We start from the raw sequence: 18,383 nt of genomic DNA on the forward strand, positions 1-18,383 counted from the left end.
CTTCTTCGTCAAGCCAAGTGTGAAGTCACTTAGTAAACTAAAACCCAGTGCATGAATGTGAATTATTTTTGGAACACCCATCTATAGGGTGTGTATTATGGCCCATATACATATTATTGTTCATCATTACAAACAATATCCCTATAAAACATCCCCATTTTGATACAGCCCAGGACATTGAGGCTTGAGGAGTTATAAATATATTTTCCAAGATGGCACAGCTGACAAGTGGCAGAGATGAGAGGGATCTGCCGGATTCCAAATCCTATGTTTTTTTCCACCCTTCCGCACAGCACCTTCCTAGTCTTACCACCAGCCTTTGGAACTTCTTTATCTTAACATTAGTACGCAAACTTAGGAAAACTGAGCTATCATGTGCTACAAGAAGTCAAAAATCACCTGCTGGGATCAGAAAAACCCCTAAGTGATTTGTCAGATCAACTAAAATATCCTCATCTAGATTTATTCTAGTTTTTTTAAAAAATAAACTCAGTTCCCTTAAACAACTGCTATCAGCTCTCAAAAAAATTACTTTTATTTGATAATCTTTCAAGTTGAGCAAATCAAAAATATTACTTACTTGTCATTCTTTTTCTTCTTTCAGAATCTGAGTCATTCATGTTACTAAAAATAAGTAAAACAAAAGATAAAATTAACTACTATACCTCTAAATTATTTTTTGTCAAAGAGGGAACAGAATTATTTCAAAGGCAAATATTAACAAGAAAAAATATTCAAATATCAGATTGAGCCAGTTTTAAGAAGGAAGACAGAAAAATATACTGTCTGATTATGCAATATATAAAATACCACCTTCTGTTATTTTAGGAACACCAAATCTTTGATTTTTGCCAATTTAAATAAAATCTTTCTAAGATCTAAAATGTCCATCAGACATAACGTGTTTCGGAAGCCGAGTTTTCTGGAAACAACGTAACGTTGGGGACGACTCGGCCACCCTGCGAGCAGCGCCGAGGGCCCCGCGGTGACCGGCTACAGGGTCCCGGGCGCCCGGGTTCTGCCGCCGCTGCCTGCTCCTGCCGCCGCCCGCCTTACCCTGCAGCGACTGTCCTCGTCCCTGCTTGTGGCTCCTAAATCACTGTGAATCGTGAGGCAGAATCACTGCTTGCACGCTGTATGGGATGTGGAAGCAGGGGCGGAGGAACGCCTGCCGCGCCGCGAGCCGACACACACCCCGCCTGGTGCAGGCTCCCGGGAGCAGGACGGGAAGGCGGGAAAACGGGAAGGGACGGAGGAAACGATTTGCTGGTGGGGGTTCAGGTTACTTTACCCCGTCAGTCGCAGGAGGTACCCGGACACCCAGGCAGGGAAGAGTTCGTGCTCTGAAATCCTCTTCAGTGCCCAGAATTGCTAAACGAAAATACAGTAATCTTCCGCTTAGTATATTAATATTAGTTCAGTTTATTTTTACTTCATGTTTAAGTTGTTTCTGTTCTCTAATAACTATTAGAATGCTACCAAGATGTTTTTAAAAGTATGCTATTTCAAGTAGAAGTAACACTAAAAAAGGAATAATATTTTCCTTATATATTATTCAACTCGGAAATTCTACGTTCATGGAAATCCGTGCCATGGCATGATTTAAGAGAAATAAAAAAGAAATATACGAAATTCTCATAGAGAGATTGCTTTAGATAGGGAACTCCTTTTATGTATAATTTTCTTCTAAAAACTTATTTGAAATTGCATTTTATTTATTCATCTGTTAATTCATTTAAAAAACATTTATGGAATTCAACTATGTGCTGGGAACTACCTTAGGTGAGGATATGGAAATTCATAAGATATGGTCTCTGCCTTTAAGAAATAAAGTATTTTGGGGTATGGTAGGAACATGTTGGAAACAATGTAGTTATTTTAGGTTATTTGCTTTTCTTATTCCTTTGTTTTGGTTTTGTTTGAAATTGTTTTTTTTATTGTTTGTTTTTTACTTTTTTTGATAAATAAAGTTAAAAGATATAAAGTATATGATCAAATACTTTGGGCCTTTGAGACACATTGTTAGAGAAATATCTATAAAAGCTAAGGGAACACAAAGGAATAAGTAGCCCTACCCAGAGATTGAGGTTTCATAGTCAAGAGACATAAAAATTAACTATTGAAATGATTTCATGTATAATTTTCCTTTCTCGCTTAAATTTTCCCAACTCTTGGTATTTAAATATGTATACCTATCAGGAACTTTAAGAAGGCACTTTAACATAGTTGGCTCAGTTTTCCATATACTAAATGAAAATTAGCTTTGAAAGATGAATCACTGATAATTTTAAAGATTCTTACGGGTTAATATTTTTTATTTCCTACTGAATAGGCAGACAGTCTTTCATTCAAATCACTGGCAAAAATGCAATTTATGGCTATTCCATAGTTGTAGGAACAATAATTTTATAATAGCAAAGGTCTGGAACAACCTAGGTATCCATTAGTAGGAACTGGTTAAATAAAATATGGTACCACTACAAGTGGAAGGTTTTACAGCTGTAAAAAGAATGATGAGTCTTTCTATGTATTGATATGGAAAGAACTTCAGGATATACTATTAAGAAAGGTGCAGATAATATATAAAATGTGCTATCTTTTAGATGGAAAAAAAATATGAATATATATCAATATCTGCTTGGTTTTGCATCGAGAGATGCTGGAACTAATAAAAGTGGTTTCCTCCAGGAGTGGGGAGAGGTGAATGCTGTTGGTGGGGACACGAGTTTTTAACCCTGCGACTGCCCTGCCTATTTAAAGTCTGGGCCAGACGGGAGAGCCTGTGTGTGACTGTGTGAGACTCATCGGTGTTAAACCACAGGCTCGAGTTTATTCAGCCACTGGGTGATGACACCCAGCTCGGATGGGACTCTAATTCCAAATTTTATGGCTTATTCCCTGCTACCTTTCTTTAGGCACCTGGCTGGGCAGAGGGAGTGGAGAGGAAGTTGTCCATCCTTTGCTTATCTCCCTGAGAAATGTCTACATTTTCTTAGGGCCACAGTGACCCAGGAGGGTCAAGAGCTGCTCGAAGCATATTCTAACTGTGTTTTTCTACTGACAGAAAATAAATGAAAAGCTAATAAGAATAAGACCATGTGGTTCTTCTGTTTCTAACCACACGGTCTTCTGGATATCATTTCCAATTTTCTGTGCTAAAAACTAGTATATGTTTGGTCTCAAGATTTAATCAACTGCAAATTTCTGGCAGCTTTTGGATTCTGAACTATGATTAGCTGTAAATGGAGGAGAAATTTATGAAAAAGCTCCTTTTCATTTAAAATTCACCAGACTTTTTAAATATACTGCTGCCACATAAACAACGCCAATGAGTAAAGCAAACATATATATTAATATATATTAATAAGCATATAATGTAATAAATGCTGTTATCTACCCATTGCTCAAGAGAAACTAGACTTGAAAAAATGGCAGGTATCCCTAAATTGCCCAAAGGTAATTTCTTTCATCTCCCCATCCCGTCAGTCAACAAATATTTAATGAGTGCCTAGTACACACGGAGCGCTGTGCCTCTTTGTGGAGATGAAGAGCTGGTTAAGTAATGGCCTCTCTGTACTGACAAAGGTCAAGCAGAGGTGCCAGACATGTCACCGAGGGCTCATCAAAAGCTAAGTGACGAGTCCAAGAACTTCTAGATTCATGACCATGTATGGATCCCGCACTAGTCCCTCTGAGTGAGAGCTGTGTTATTCTAAGTGCAAGCAGGAAAACTAATGAGTGGCAAAGCTTTAGTGGCTGGATACTGTCCCGGTCAAGGAGTTGGGAGTCTCACCAGGCCCTTTAGAGACGATGGAGGCTGATCCACCAGCTCAGTGGCACCCGGTGGCTCAGGCAGCTCCGTGTCTCTTTTACTGGTGACCACGTGTCTTACCTCCCTTCTGGCCATGGTGACAGATTAGGCCAGAATTACTGAAAGCTCTGAGAGAAACTACATTGGGCCAGAGGTTCATTCCCAAATGGAATCCACACATGTGAAGGAATGGAATTCCTTAAATCCAGGCTGGGAAAGCCAACCCTGACAAAATATTAGGATTATTCACTGTTATTCCAAGTCCTATTCAGTCTAACTCCTTAAATAGGGCCTGACCTGATATACTCTTTCTTCAATACAAAGGCCTTTTAATCTTTCTTCTTTTTTTTTAATCTTTGATGTGAACTGTAGAATTTGTTTCAGAGCTGTTCTCCCCCCATATTCTACAAGCTGTGGTTCTACAAGCTGTCAGAGTTATCGTTCCTAAACTGTAATTCTTTTTTTTTAAATTGTGGTAGCATTTATAACATAAAATTTGCCATTTTAACCATTTTTAAGTGTACAACTCAGTGGCATTAATTCACAATGTTGCGCAACTATCACCACCATCCACTGCCAAAACTTTTTCGTCACTCAGAACAGAAACTCTGCACCCATTAAACAACTTCCCATTCCCCTTTCCCCTGTACTTTTCATCTACCCTCTGTCTCTATGAAGCTGCTTATTCTAGGAATTTCATGTAAGTGGAATCATATGATATTTGTCCTTTTGTGTCTGGCCTCTTTCACTCAGCACGTTGTCAGGGTTCACCCGTGTCATGGCACTTGTCAGAACCACATTGTTTTTTACAGCTCTCTACTGTTTTGCTCTCCGCTGCTTCATTTATCTCCACTCTGATCTTTATCATTTCCTTCCTTCTGCTCACTTTTGGTTTAGCTTGTTCTTCTTTCTCTGGTTCCTCAAGGTGAGAGATTAGGCTACTGATTTGAGAGCTTTCTTGTTTTTTAATGTAGGTGTCTAAAACATAGTTCTGGTCATGCTACTCCCACACGATACCACCCAAACTGTCATTTTCTATTAATATGCCCATGCCACTGCAGATTCCACTTCCTCTTGCGAGAATGTCCCTCCACCTTTTCTCTGCTTCATTATCTCTTAGGTTTATGTTCATGACTCTTTCAACAGTCACCTCCTTGGGGGGTGTTCCCTAAGTCTTTCAGGCAGGATTAGTCAGGTTCTCAACTCTCAGTTCAGAACTCCAGTCTAACAGTTACCAGGGTTTGATCATTAATTGCACATATGCTGGACTTTGCTGTCAGCCCGAGTTCCCTGGAGCCAGGGACCACGTCGTGTTCACCTCCACAGCCTCAGTGTCTAATGGAGTGCCTGGTTACGAATACCCAAGGGCTGGGACCAGGATGAGCTGGGGTGTGAAGCCAGGATCTGCCACTCATGAGCTGTGCGCAAATCACTTCACCTCTCGGAGCACTGGTTTCCCCACCAGTAGGACAGAAATTGCAACACCTGCCTCCCAGGGTTGTTGAAGGGACTGCATGCACAAGATGCCAGGCAGCACAGGGGCTAAAGGAGGGGGCTCGGGAGAAGTCTGCCGGTGTCCGAATCCAGCCACAACACTTACTGGTTGTGTGATCCAGGGCAAGTCCCCCAAACTCTCCAGGCCTCTGTCCTTTATCAGTGAGACAGAGACAGCAGGGTGCAGGCCTCAAGGCTATGGAGAGGTTACGCATCCCAAATACTCAGAACGCTGCGTGTCCCATAATAGGCCCTCAGTAAATGTTTCTGTTATTTTATTATTCTTTATTATTATTATCATTATCATTATTACTATTATTATTTTGTAAAGCATTTAGTATAATGCCTGTCAGAATAAACTCTCAATAGTGAGTTCTCAATAAGAAGTTGTTGAATAAATGCAAAAATGAGGCTGAACTCAAATCAGAAAGTGACAAACAATAACCTTACTTATATAGAATGCCATAAAATATAATGAAGAAATTGAAAATTCCTAAAATTAGACCAATTTTAACCTCAAAAATAATGAAAACAATGACTGCAATAGAAAAGACTTTTAGACCTTATAAACAGACCCATGTTTTGGAACAGCTCCAGTGAATAGGGTCTCCTGATAATATCTGAATTATTCCATAAATGTGATGCATTAGCTCTGAAATAAAAAGGCCACACATGTACTTACAACTGAATTAAATGCAACTACTCTGGAAACAGTTTGGCAGTTTCTTAAAAAGTTAAATATACATTTACGAAACAACCCAGCAATTCCAGTCCTAAGTATCTACCAAGAGAAATGAACATATGTCCACACAAAAATCTGAACATGAATGTTCAGTACAGCATTATTCATAATAGCCAAAACTGGAAACAACCCAAATGCCCATCAAATGGTAAATGGATAAGAAAAATGTGGTATATCCATCCATCCAATGGAATACTACTCGGTAATAAGAAACATTAATGATATAGGTTACAACATGGATGGATCCAAAGGCAGCTGCAAAAGACCACATATTATATGATTCCATTTACATGAAATGTACAGAAAATGAAAAAATTTGAAGATGGAACATAGATCAGCAGTTGCCTGGGCTGGGAGCAAAAACAGGGATTGACTACAGGGATCTTTCCAGTGACGGAACTGTTCTAAAATTGAATTGTGGTGATAACTATAGCAGCCTGTAAATTGTTTAAAAAAAAAAAAATCATGGCACTGTACACTTAAAGGGAGTGAATTTTCCAGTATGTAAATTACAACTCATTAAACCTGTTTCAAAAGCTGAATTAAGGAAAAAGACATGCCATAAATTAATACCTGAGGAATGTTGAGCTCTAGCAACTGGAGTTGAGTAATCTCACTGAGCTGCCAAAATGTCATTGTAAAATCAGCTTCTGCCTCTTCCATGAGCTTTAGCGAAAGTAATGATATTCATCATCTCAATTCTTCAAAAATATATTGAATAATAATTCAAATATTCATTAGGAAAAAACCATAAAATGATAAACTCACATGCAACAGAAACGCAATTAATTCATCATCACCCTCCTTTTCTCCAAGTAATCCCAATTTGGCTTTAAACAATTCTCTAAATCTAAAAGGAGAAGCATCAGTTCAATTTGTTATTAAAATTCTATTTTAAGAACTGACCTCAAAACAACCAGGATGCTTTAGTATTTGTATTTGAAAATGACAAACCTTGTGTAATAAAGAACAGGGTACCCCTCAAGAATCTGAGCAGCTCTGTGGGGAAAACAAAGGAAGGATATAATTACCCATTGATTGAAAATTAACATTCCTGAATTACATTTTATAAGAACAATATGAACCTTCTCATATATTAAATAACAAGGAGATTACACGCTCCTGATTCTGGTTTAGTAGTTTAATTATAAGGCATATTTTGGAAAAAAATTATCAGTAGAAATTTATTATCTCAAAGATTTGGGTACAGTGCAGATCAATTTATGTCACCCCTGAAATATCAGTATATACAAACAGCTAATAGGATAAATGTTGATATGTCTCTATAAGACCAAGAGTTTCCACTCTTGTTATATGAATGGGTGTTGGGAGTGTATTTTTAAAGTCAGCTTAGACCCTAAATAAAGCATTACAAATATCTCACCAAATACAGTAAAATTTCATTTGCCTGGAACTATGAAAAGGTAATAAAACATTTCATAAAAATATAAAAATTAAAGAGTTCTTAACCTTATACACATCTTTAAACAAATTAAATTTGCATCTCTCAACAATCTTAAATGTGTTTTAAATTCTACACAAGTTCAGCACATTCTGCAGTGACCTTCCTGACCTCATCTCCTCCTTCTGCACTTGCCCACTGAGCCGCAGCCACACTTGCCTTCCTGCTGTGCCTTAAACGTGCCCTGCACGCTGCACCTCAGGGCCTTTGCACAAGCTACTGCCCGTGGCACGCTTCCCCCAGACAGCCACAGAGCTTGCTCCTGCAACTCCTCCTGCAAGATTTTGCACAAGGTCTTTGTGAAACGTCCTTTTAAAACTGAAAACCCCTCCTCCCTGCTTTATTTTTCTCCATACTACTTATCTCCTTCTAATCTTATTTTTCTTGTTTATGAACTCTCTCTCCCACCAGAAGTGGGCTCTGTGAGTGCACCAATTTTTTGATGTTTTATTCACTGCTGTCACCTCAGCATGTACAGCCATGTCTGGCCGCTACTGAGCACAAAGGTACTCAGCAAATGTTTGTTGAATGAATGAATGAACTCTGCAGGGCAAAACTGGTATAAAATTGATGGAGACAATGGTGGGAGCAAGATGGTCTAATGGCTATATTTTCATATCTTAATTTTGAACAATGTGACTATATTACCAATGTATTTTTAAATTAAATTAATCAAGGAGACCAGTGATGGTACAGAAAACTTTTATCTCTCTTGTAGTAATTTTTTTTTGCTATCTGGGGTTAATAAAATCACTATGTCTTGCCTTCCACCTGAGGAAAAAAGCCTTTTTTTTTAACAATAGACAAAATAATAAACCATTTTGTGATGTTTATAACTACTCAAAATGATATATTCTTTGTATGTACATGAATTTCCATGATGATAATCTGAGTAGGTCAGGGACCATGCTTTATTAATTTCTGTGTCTCCAATGTATTTGCTAGAAGATAAACATATTTATCTTCCCACTCCCTTCTAAAAAAAAAATCTAAAATTGACCCTGTGTCCACTACAATAAGAAATATCACAAAATACGAAAAAAAAAAAAAAAAACACCCCACAAAGTTTAGTCCTAAGCAAAAAGACAAGAAACTCAGAGAAGATATTGAAGATTCAAAGCATGTGAATAATGGAGTGTCAGAAGCACCAATGGGAAAAAGCAATACTTAAATAGATCACATTGGGAATTTCCCTGATGGGTGTCCAGTTACGGTTCAACCAGAGAAACGGAGGTCCTGGGCGCGCACGGAGTGAGGGGTTTGTTCTGGGGATTCTGCGGGAGCCGGTTTAGCAGCTGCGGCAAGGCTTTGCTTCTGCACCCGTCAGCAGGGAGGGCGGCCAGGAGAGAAGGCGGCTGCGAAGTGGGGAGAGCAAGGGCAGCCTAGACCCCGCCGAGATTCACGAACCAGAATCCGCCTATTTCTCCCGCCTCCAAGCCCCCCCGGGAGTGGGGTGGTTCTACAGGACAAGCTGGGCCGGGCCCGTCCAGGGTCCAGGGGCGCTGCGGGCCTGGCTGCTCCCGGTGCCACCGCCCGACCCCTTCCCGGGTGTAGACCTGCCTTCCCCGCCTCCCCAGGCTCCCTGGGGCCAACTCGACCCGCACCCCTCCCCAGGTGTAGACCCGCCTTCCCCGCCTCGCCAGGCTCCCTGGGGCCAACTCGACCCGCACCCCTCCCCAGGTGTAGACCTGTCTTCCCCGCCTCGCCAGGCTCCCTGGGACCCGCACCGCGAGGGACCCCGGCTCAGCTGAGCCCCGCTGGGAGGCGCCCGGCGGATCTGGCCTGTGGTTAAGTTCCTGCGGGTGGTGTGGCTCCACGTGGAGGTGACCCGGAGCCCCGGGCGGGGCAGAGAAGCTGCGTGCAGCCCGGGACCCCGACGCTGCCAAGCCCCCTGCCGGCCCGAGTCCCCATCTCTACCCTGAGGGGAGGGGAGGCTGCGCCGCCACCCTGTTGGCGGCCCCGGGGATTTGGGGTTTCTGTGGCGTGGGGCTGGAGCCACGCTCCAACTGATGTACTGGGTATCAACCGTCTGTCAGAGTAAAATTAAAATGTGTACACCCCATAGCTTGCACACCCCATCTGAGAGAAATACCTAAGAAAATAATCAGGACGGAGACGTCAAGATTTGGTACTGTGAAAACGGAATTGGAAGTAAGCAGTGAAATGACTAGAAATGGGGACTGGAGAGGGAGCAAGGCAAAGATCATTAAAATAGAAAATATGGAGACTTCAGCTATTAGGAAAACGTAGAATCTGAAATTCAAGATTAGACTGTCTTAGCAAAATCTACCAGTTGACTAATTAGAGGTAAAAAATAAAAGCGTTCCAAAGGCTTCATCTTTGGGGAATGTAAGGGAAAGCAGTGGGCAGTTAGAATCGTAGTGAGGGAAAATATCTGGAAACTTGTTTTCAGATGACAGTAGAGAAAAGTTGCAGAAAAAAAGATTACCAGGGGAATTAAAAAAGCAAAAAACAGTAGAACTTCTAAATGAATGGGGGGAAACGAATGGACAGCTCAAATCTGAAATAGATAAAGGAAGGGTGTGGGAGACCCAGCAATTAAAATAAAGATAACATACAATGTAAGATAGAAAGAATAAAATCAAGTATATTATTATTATTATTATTCAGATAATAAATGTGGACAGGCTTCTGTCCGATGGAATCTGTCACACTAGGTCAAAACCTGGCTATATGTTCTTGTTGTTTTTAAAAGAAACATACTTTAGAAAAATGTGATAAAGGTAAAAAACAAAGAAAGATTCAAGGAAAACCCAACAAAAAGAAAGCATGCATGGCAATAATAATATCAGATAAGTTGAGATTGAGGATTAAAACTACTAAACAGAAAAAAGTGTCATTAGGTTAGGATTAAAGGCACATCTTTTGGAAGAAAGTATAAGCAAAAAAACTGTATGTATCTATAATACAGTAACAAAATATGTAAATATAGAATAATTGGGAAAAATAATGATAAAAACATAATTAAAGTGGGAGATTTTAAGATAAATCTCTTAAGAATCAAACTTACCTAATAGATAAAAAAATCAATAAGTTCGGAGAGGAATAATGAAAACAACCCATTCAATTTGATATATTAAAATCTTTTACTTACAGTATACTTTTGTATGACCATGAATATGTTCAAAATGTATTATGTTGGGCCACAAAAGAAAATTTAAAACATTGTGGATGGCAGAGATTTTATTAAACACATTTCTTTGATCATAAAAATAAGGAAAAAATAATTCCAACTACTTAGAAGTTAAGAAACACTATCATAAATTACAGTTGGATCAAAAAGGAAATAAACTAAAATTTCACAAAATTTAAAAAGCAGTAAATAGGAAAACCTTTTATCCAAGTAACTATGGGGAAAAGCCAAAACTATACTAGAGAAAAATATATAGCTTGCAATGCTGTCATTATTAAGGAAAAATGAAAAATTAAGAATGCTTTTTAAAATGTTAGTTTCTTGCTTTTCAAAAAATGATCATTGTACAAATATATTTTCATACAGATTTAATTAGTAGATTTAGGATTACTCACAGCTGCTTTTGTGTATGATCCAGTAATGGGTTTAGAGCTTGTAACAACTTGCTTAAGTTAAACATCCCAATATTTGCCTGGTTTCCTATTTTATACCTTCTTTCATCATCAGATGTATTTGGTACAAAATCTGTTTAAAACAAATACTATAGTTTTACAGTGGGGATAATTTTAATAAATAGCTTCTTTCCTCATTTTTATATTTATACTTAATAAATTTATACTTATTAGAGATAAATCTTTCTGACATTAAATATTTAATTCAAAAGTATTGCAAACCCATAATACCCATATACATTAAAAGCTCTGAAAAGACGAATGTTTGCCTAGTAGTAAAACAGTTCTAACGTGCAAGAATTTCTAGCTTATCCTTATTGTTATTTTCCTTCTTCAGAGACTAAACAAACCAAGATGCGTAAGCATTATTATTTGCAAATATTCTTGTGATAATTTGAATATATTTTTCTACTATCAAATAAGAGTGTACCTACAAACAAATTTTAACTTTCCAGGTAATGAGTACAACATCCATTGGGAATCTAATAGGGAAAAATAAGGGGCAAGAGCAGGTGAAATGTTGGTGATGATTAGAATTAAAAATGCCAAGAACTTTGATTATAATCATAATTATATAATGACTAGGCTAATGGCATAATTTGGGAATACAAAAAAAACAAAACATCCTAAAGCTGTTCCCTGGAAAGGTGAAGAGGAACGGGCAAGGGCAAAATTGGAGCACTAAATCATCATGGCCTGCACACGTTAGGGCCCTGAAGATCCTCAGGGGAAGGTCGGGATGAGAAGCCAAGTAGCATGAGACTTTCTCAAACAGAAGAGGCAATAGCTGCCGCTAACCCAAGTGGCTAAAGCTTACTAAATGCCGAACTGCTGACAGGTTTCCCTGAGAAAAAGAAACACCCCAGTATGCAAATACACACATCCATCTGTCCGTCCATCCACCCATTCTGTCTGTCTGTCTGTCTATCTCTGGTCTTTTCTCATTCTGCCCAATAGAGTAACGAAGAAGGGCTGTAGATAACTTAGAACTTGGACTTTGGAGAGAAGATCTCCAGCAATGCGTTTAACTTACATGTGGACCAGTTAACTCCATTCTGCTCCATGAACACAGCTCCACGTTACTCTTCCCCCACCCTTCATATGTCCAAATCCTACACATACTTCAAACTCTAACTCAAGGAGCGTGGCCTCCAGGAAGCCTCCCTGGGTCCCTCCAGTGGGGAGCACCATATTGCTGCTGCTGTTTTACAGAGGAGTAAAGCAAGAGGCTCATCCAAGGGCACAGAACTGTTAGTCTGTGTAGACCCAGGGCTCCCCCTCCATACAAAGAGTAAGTTGCTGCACATAGCCACCTAAGTGACCCAGACAGAAGTTAAAGGTCAACAGACCACCTCAGGGAAGAAAGAATATACAGATGGTATCGTAAACCACTTATCTTATAAAGCATTGACACCCCCCTCTCCTCACATATAAGCTGATAACAGATCTCCAGACCCCTGTGTCACGAGACCCTGCTGAAACTCTGTTCTCACACCCTATGGATTATCTTTGTCCTAAACTCTCAGAACCTGCCCCTTGCACTTCTGCCTTTGTGGAATGCTACTTGCATTTTCTGGACGGCCACCACCAGAGACGTCCTGTTCCTAAGTCCTAATAAAACTCATCTCCGACTCTGTGCCTGGAGTGTTCTTTGGTCTTGGGGCTGCCCTGGCCCCCTCCCTCCAAGAGCTGGGTTGGAACAGGGTCGGATACCAGAGCTCCAACCCACATCTGTCTGGCCACATGCCCCCTGCTCTCAACCACAGGGCTACCCGTCCTGTTAATCTCTGACATGTCGATCCCTGGAGGGCACAGACCATGAAGGACTCACCTGTGTATCCCTTACGGCACCTGGAGGATGGAGCAGACACATGAAAATGCCCATATCATGAATGAACCCAATTCTTTCCACTCTCCCATCACCGTATACCTATAACAGCTTATCTGCATACATACCTGGATTATAGGCCTCCATGAAACCAAATGGACCGTAGTCAATTGTAATGGATAACAAACTGAAGTTATCAGTATTACAAACACCTAAAACAACAAATTCCCAAAATCATAAAATAGTAAAGCAATTTTCTTTCCACTCTATAAAATTATCAAGAAAAGAAAAGGTCATGGAAATGCATTCATTTTAGAGATAAAACAAAATTAGACGATCAATGGAAGGTTTAACCAGTGAAATCGAATAGCTTAAAATATGTTAAAACTGCATTTTAAAGTTAAATTTAGTCTTTTGTTTTATACCCCATCCCCTAGAGATTTCAAATATCACAGGAAAGCTCCAAGACATGAAATTTCCTGTTACTTATCCTTCATTTCCAGCATGTGCTTAAGACTGTATTTATATTATTTGGAATGGAATTGAGACTAGTAAAGGAATAAGATTAATTAACCTTCAAAGGTTGTGAAAAGGGGACACGGTAAAAATACAGACATGTACCCCAAGACGGTCAATGACTGCAGGCTACTGGCGGAGTGGGGAGGGATGCTACCCCCTGAGTGAGGAACTCCTGGAGGGAGGCGGCGGGTGGGGTGTAGAAAGCCACGGAATGGACATATCAGCCTGATCTAGGGTATCTGGGCGGGGAGCCAACAGTGTCCCCTGTGGAGACTTTCAATACTTTAGAGAGCAAGATGGCTCTGGTTATCAAAATATTCTATGTATAGACTTCCTCACCCAGCCATTCTACGTCTAGGAATTTACCCTCAAGATGTTCCCTGCTGCACTGGCTATAACAGCAAAAGTTCGACACCTGCCCTGCTCCCCACCCCTCCCCACCCCAAGCAAGATATGGATAGTATGTATGTGATATAAAGCAGATTTCAAGAAGTTTCATGATGTGTGGTCCCCCTCTGGTATTTATCTAGAGACTTCCATACATATATGACTTGCTTTTCAGTTATTCTTCATTCGGGCAGATATTCCTTTTAGTGCCACCCAATGGAGCTTCAAATACACACAGATCAGCCCTGGTCTTTTGCAGGAGAAATATGTATACCACAGGGGAAAAAAAATCTACAAGAATTGATAAGAATGGGTTAACAGTGATTACCTTAGGGAGTGGAATTCCCACACACTTCTGTACATTTCAAATTCTTTACCCTAAGCATGTAGTACTTTTATAATTAATAATTTTTAAATAGATTTAAAAAGATACAAACATAATATATATACTCACACGTGAACCCTAAGGTTACAGAGTTTTACAGGTCACATCCCCCTCAAAGATGCTTGTTCTATTTTCTATATCCTGTTCATTCAAAACCATTTAAACATGAGAAAAATATTTCTCTGTTGTTAAAAACAAATTTGTATATTAAGAATTTGTATATTAAAACTCAGCAGCAGGAATATTTTGAAATACCCCAAAAAAGGGTGTTCTACTTCAAAAAGTTAATTCCACTTTATCATCAGGAGAATGAAATAGATAACTTACCATGCGCAAAACCAACAGACATCCACAAGGCAATAAGTCGTGCAGTCTCAGACACCACAGTAGAAAAAAAATCCTGAAATAAGATTCAGAAATTGTTCAGTATATGTATACCCTTCAGGAGCCTCTAGTAAGTCACAAGGAAGATTTCCAAGGTAGACTAAAAGAGGACTAAAGGAATTGGAAATAATATATGTAAGAAAAATGGAAAAGTCACATTATTTATCCAGAGGCAATATAAAAAGGCTCAGACACTGTATTACAAGCAGGCTCTCTGCATCTCCAATGAGAAAAGTAAAAGCACCACCATTCAGCACAAGGGAGTTCAGTTTAAACAAAGTGAGTTATTAAACTTTAAAATGAGTCACCAAGAGAAATAATGGAATTTCCTTCTCTGGGACTATGAAAAGAATGGTTACGAAGATAAAAAATTTCCACAAAAACAGAAAATCACATTTTACTACCATTTATTTTAGAAGTACAGTTATAGAAATATCAATGCATCTAATGTTGAGAGAAGAATATATGTGACCAAGTAACAAACATTGCTCAAAAAATCCTGCATTCATCAGGAAGTGACACCAGTTCGTTCTTTCCAGATGTCTTTAAAACAAAACATCTTTCTTATCAATGTCTAGCTTATGGAAGGTTTCCTATTATCTTCCTCTCACAATGTTCAAAGCACTCTGTATCTTTTTTTACTAATGCTGGTTTTAAAAATCCCAAGTTGTAAATGCTAATGTTGGCAGCCCAATGAGAGAACAGAGTATCATCCTTCTCTCTTAAAACTCACCACGAATCTGTTAGGTCCTTTGGCATTGACTGAGGGAAAATGTTCCTGTATGACGAAGTCTAATAACGTTCTGGGGATAAAAAGGAGAGAGCATCGGTGGACTTCCGAACACATTACTGAATATACAATCATCTGAATGCACTGTCAAGATTCATGAATTCATTCAATCAGGCTTAAAATCTAAAAATTGAAGGGAAAAGATTTTACTCCCAAAACAGCCACAGGGACAGCTGTCCTCAATGCCAATTCAACAATGGAAATGTGTTTCTAAGATCATATTAGAGTCCACCTTATGTTACAAATTCGGATTAGTTCATTGCACATTCATTCGACACCTGCTGTATGCCAGGCCCCGTGTAAATGCCAGGGAAGTAACAACAACCTCAAAGAGCCCATGGTCTATCAGGGGAAAAGAACATTTGAGGAATAACGGCATTACAGTGTAACAGATGCAATAACAGAAATACACAAAAAGTATAGACTTAACAGGGCGGGGAATGATTATCTGTGAAGGGTCACGTGAGATTTCACACAGGAGGTGACCAAAAAATTAGCAAATGCTTGGCGTTAAAATATTTAAGGTACGTGTGTATCACATTTTTTATTCCCTGTTTTAATGGACTATTCCAGCTAATCGACTAACCACTAGTGCTGAGTGCATTGGAGGGCAGGCAGAAAAAAAATGAGGCCGGTAGAAATGATTTGGGAATTACTGAAACCCAGTCAAAACAATAAACAACAGGAGTGGATAGGAGTTTTCTCAGATAGAATAAAGGCCTGGGGTAAAGGAAGCTGATTAGCAAAAGAAGAATGAGCAAGAAAGGTTTAAAATGTATCCTGAGAGAACAGTTTCATGTCAGCCAGTGGAGGCATCTAGGAGAGAGTAGTTAACAGTACGCATCAAATGCCAGAGGGAAAGTGAAACATAGCTGAAATATGACCCCCAGACAGAACCACTCAGGGCACCGGGAATCCAGGAAGTGACCCCAAAAGCAACAGGACTAGAAAGAACCCCAGAGAGAATGGAGACTTCACAGCCTGGATGACTTGGAGCTCCGTAAGCGTTGGCAAGCAAGAGGCACGGAGATGGCTTGTGACGGGGGTCACTTCCCTCCTCTGCTTGTTATGTTCCCCCATTTCCCCCCCATAAGCTTCGTGGACCACGTGTCTGGGCTTACTAAACTGATCACTACAAGGTAGGGTCCATATTTCCAACAATTCTAGTGTGCCTAATCTTCTAGTAACTTTTTTAGACTATATTATTTTAACAAACGGACAAATAATTCCTCTTAAATGCTTTTGTTGGAAGGAAACTTGCTGAGCCTGCTTGAGGAAGGTGGAATTTAGAGAGCACAGATGCTAGCAGGCACCCAGACGGAATGTGGTGGGAAGCCGTGTCGCAGGACACGGGCAGAAGTTACTGTTTTTGTTCCTTCGAAGCAACCGTCCTCTGTCTTCCCCCAGATACCTTGGGTAAGCTGTACACTGATCTGAAATGTTTTTGTGTAAATCTGATCTTTGGTTTGGTTGTTTGTTTTCACCCTGCTGAAGGGGCTTGAGTTTCACATCTGGGTCAACCCAGAGTTATCATCACAGATGTCAAAACTGGAGTCTAGGTTTAAAAAAAAAAATAAGACACGGGACAGAGGGAGCAGCTGGGAATCCCAGAGTAGGGAACAGCTTTGGACACTGTGGGGCTGCGGAGCTGGGCAGTTACCACTCCTGCCAAGCTCTCTGCCCAGCACAGGGGCCCTCGGCTGCAACGGGGCTGCATGCTGCATAGTGAGCATCTTGAGAAAAGGGACCCCTGGGTCTTATACTGCTTTATTTTACCTCCTGGAGAACATACATAGTGTAAGGCTTATAGCAAGCATTGAAAACACTTATTAATTCTGAGTTTTACTTATAAGAAAATAGAAAATATTTAATCTCAGAGCACATAAATATTTTTTTCAACTGTCTTCAACCATAAAAAAAAAGGCTCTAACCTTAGTAAATCCAGTTCACCATAATGAGCCAAAATTTCTAATGATCCAATTCTAAACCATGATTTTGCAACACGCAGCACTACTGCCCCTTAAAAAGAAACATTTGTTTTAGCATAAAATTCATTTTAAGCCATATGGCACAATACGCTTTTCTTAAAAGTGAGATTATTTTACTAAAAAAGAAATGGAGTAATTGGATTTATTGGAAAAACAATTTCTCCCAGTGAAGGACTGAGGGTTGCTTTCTACTGCTTCTGCCTGATCAGTTAGAAGGTCAGGAATCACAACTCTTAGAAACACCAAAGCCCCAAGCGTGCTTAAAGGGTGCTAGAAGTCTGGCAACTTCAGCTCCCCACCTTCTCATTAATTGTGGTTTCCCTGTAACCTGTCCTGAAAGAGGGAATGAGTGAATTACCTATTTTGCATAGTCTCTATCATTGCCTTCTATTCATGTAAATAACTGAAAACTAACTTTAAAAATATATAGACCTTTGCACGTGCTCTAACTTAACAAATGTACTGAAGAAATAAAAGGAATCCAAGCATCTTGTTTTTAGCCTTCTAGTGCCTTCTTCTGCCTCCATTATACACATCAGTGTTGCAATTGGGAGATACAATTCATGCTTGTCTTACAAGAAACTCTGTACTTGGTGTGTTTCGATGTCAGGATGACGTTTCTCCGGGGTGACATGCTTTGTGGGAACCCAGCTGTCACCCCTGCTGCCCCTCAACAGACCACCCCACTCACCCCTACTTCTGGGACTTTGTGGCCACCTTCTTCCCTGTTCCAAGTGAACCCTGCATTCTCCCCCTTCTGCAATACTCCCCAACCTTCATGCTCGAGGTGAATTCCCACCTCCTCATAAAGCACCAATGATCCCCCTTCACGGACCTCTGGTTTTTTATGGATGTTTGTTCTGTGGGTTTAAGTCTCCTCTCTATGAAACTGAGTTTTTCAAGGCAAGAAATGATGACATATATTTACTACCCCTGGACTCGCTAGAGTTAGGGCCATTCTGTGTTGAATGGAATCATCACACAGAC

At 39.9% G+C, this 18,383-nt stretch overlaps 2 protein-coding genes across 11 annotated transcripts in view; both read right to left on the reverse strand.

Moving 5' to 3' along the window:
• LOC119535544 (ankyrin repeat domain-containing protein 26-like) overlaps positions 1 to 18,383 on the reverse strand; it is a 961,331-nt gene that overhangs the window by 267,009 nt on the left and 675,939 nt on the right. The gene's annotated exons all lie outside the window — the stretch shown is intronic.
• The window catches only part of LOC119535552 (protein adenylyltransferase SelO-like), a 45,110-nt gene that overhangs the window by 16,722 nt on the left and 10,005 nt on the right, over positions 1 to 18,383 (reverse strand). For all 6 annotated transcript variants that reach the window (XR_005217200.1, XM_037837917.1, XM_037837916.1 and 3 more), the window contains 10 exons: positions 17,340 to 17,427; positions 15,352 to 15,421; positions 14,562 to 14,634; positions 13,072 to 13,155; positions 11,059 to 11,188; positions 7,002 to 7,046; positions 6,816 to 6,897; positions 6,621 to 6,713; positions 1,292 to 1,371; positions 581 to 624 (listed from right to left, as the gene is read on the reverse strand). Coding sequence is in view for 5 of the 6 variants with exons in the window: in XM_037837917.1 (XP_037693845.1) it covers positions 581 to 624; positions 1,292 to 1,371; positions 6,621 to 6,713; positions 6,816 to 6,897; positions 7,002 to 7,046; positions 11,059 to 11,188; positions 13,072 to 13,155; positions 14,562 to 14,634; positions 15,352 to 15,421; positions 17,340 to 17,427 (789 nt within the window). In the remaining variant the exon portion in view is untranslated. The remainder of the gene's footprint in view (positions 1 to 580; positions 625 to 1,291; positions 1,372 to 6,620; positions 6,714 to 6,815; positions 6,898 to 7,001; positions 7,047 to 11,058; positions 11,189 to 13,071; positions 13,156 to 14,561; positions 14,635 to 15,351; positions 15,422 to 17,339; positions 17,428 to 18,383) is intronic.

Source organism: Choloepus didactylus, chromosome 5, assembly GCF_015220235.1.
Source record: "Choloepus didactylus isolate mChoDid1 chromosome 5, mChoDid1.pri, whole genome shotgun sequence".
Lineage (NCBI taxonomy): Eukaryota > Metazoa > Chordata > Mammalia > Pilosa > Megalonychidae > Choloepus > Choloepus didactylus.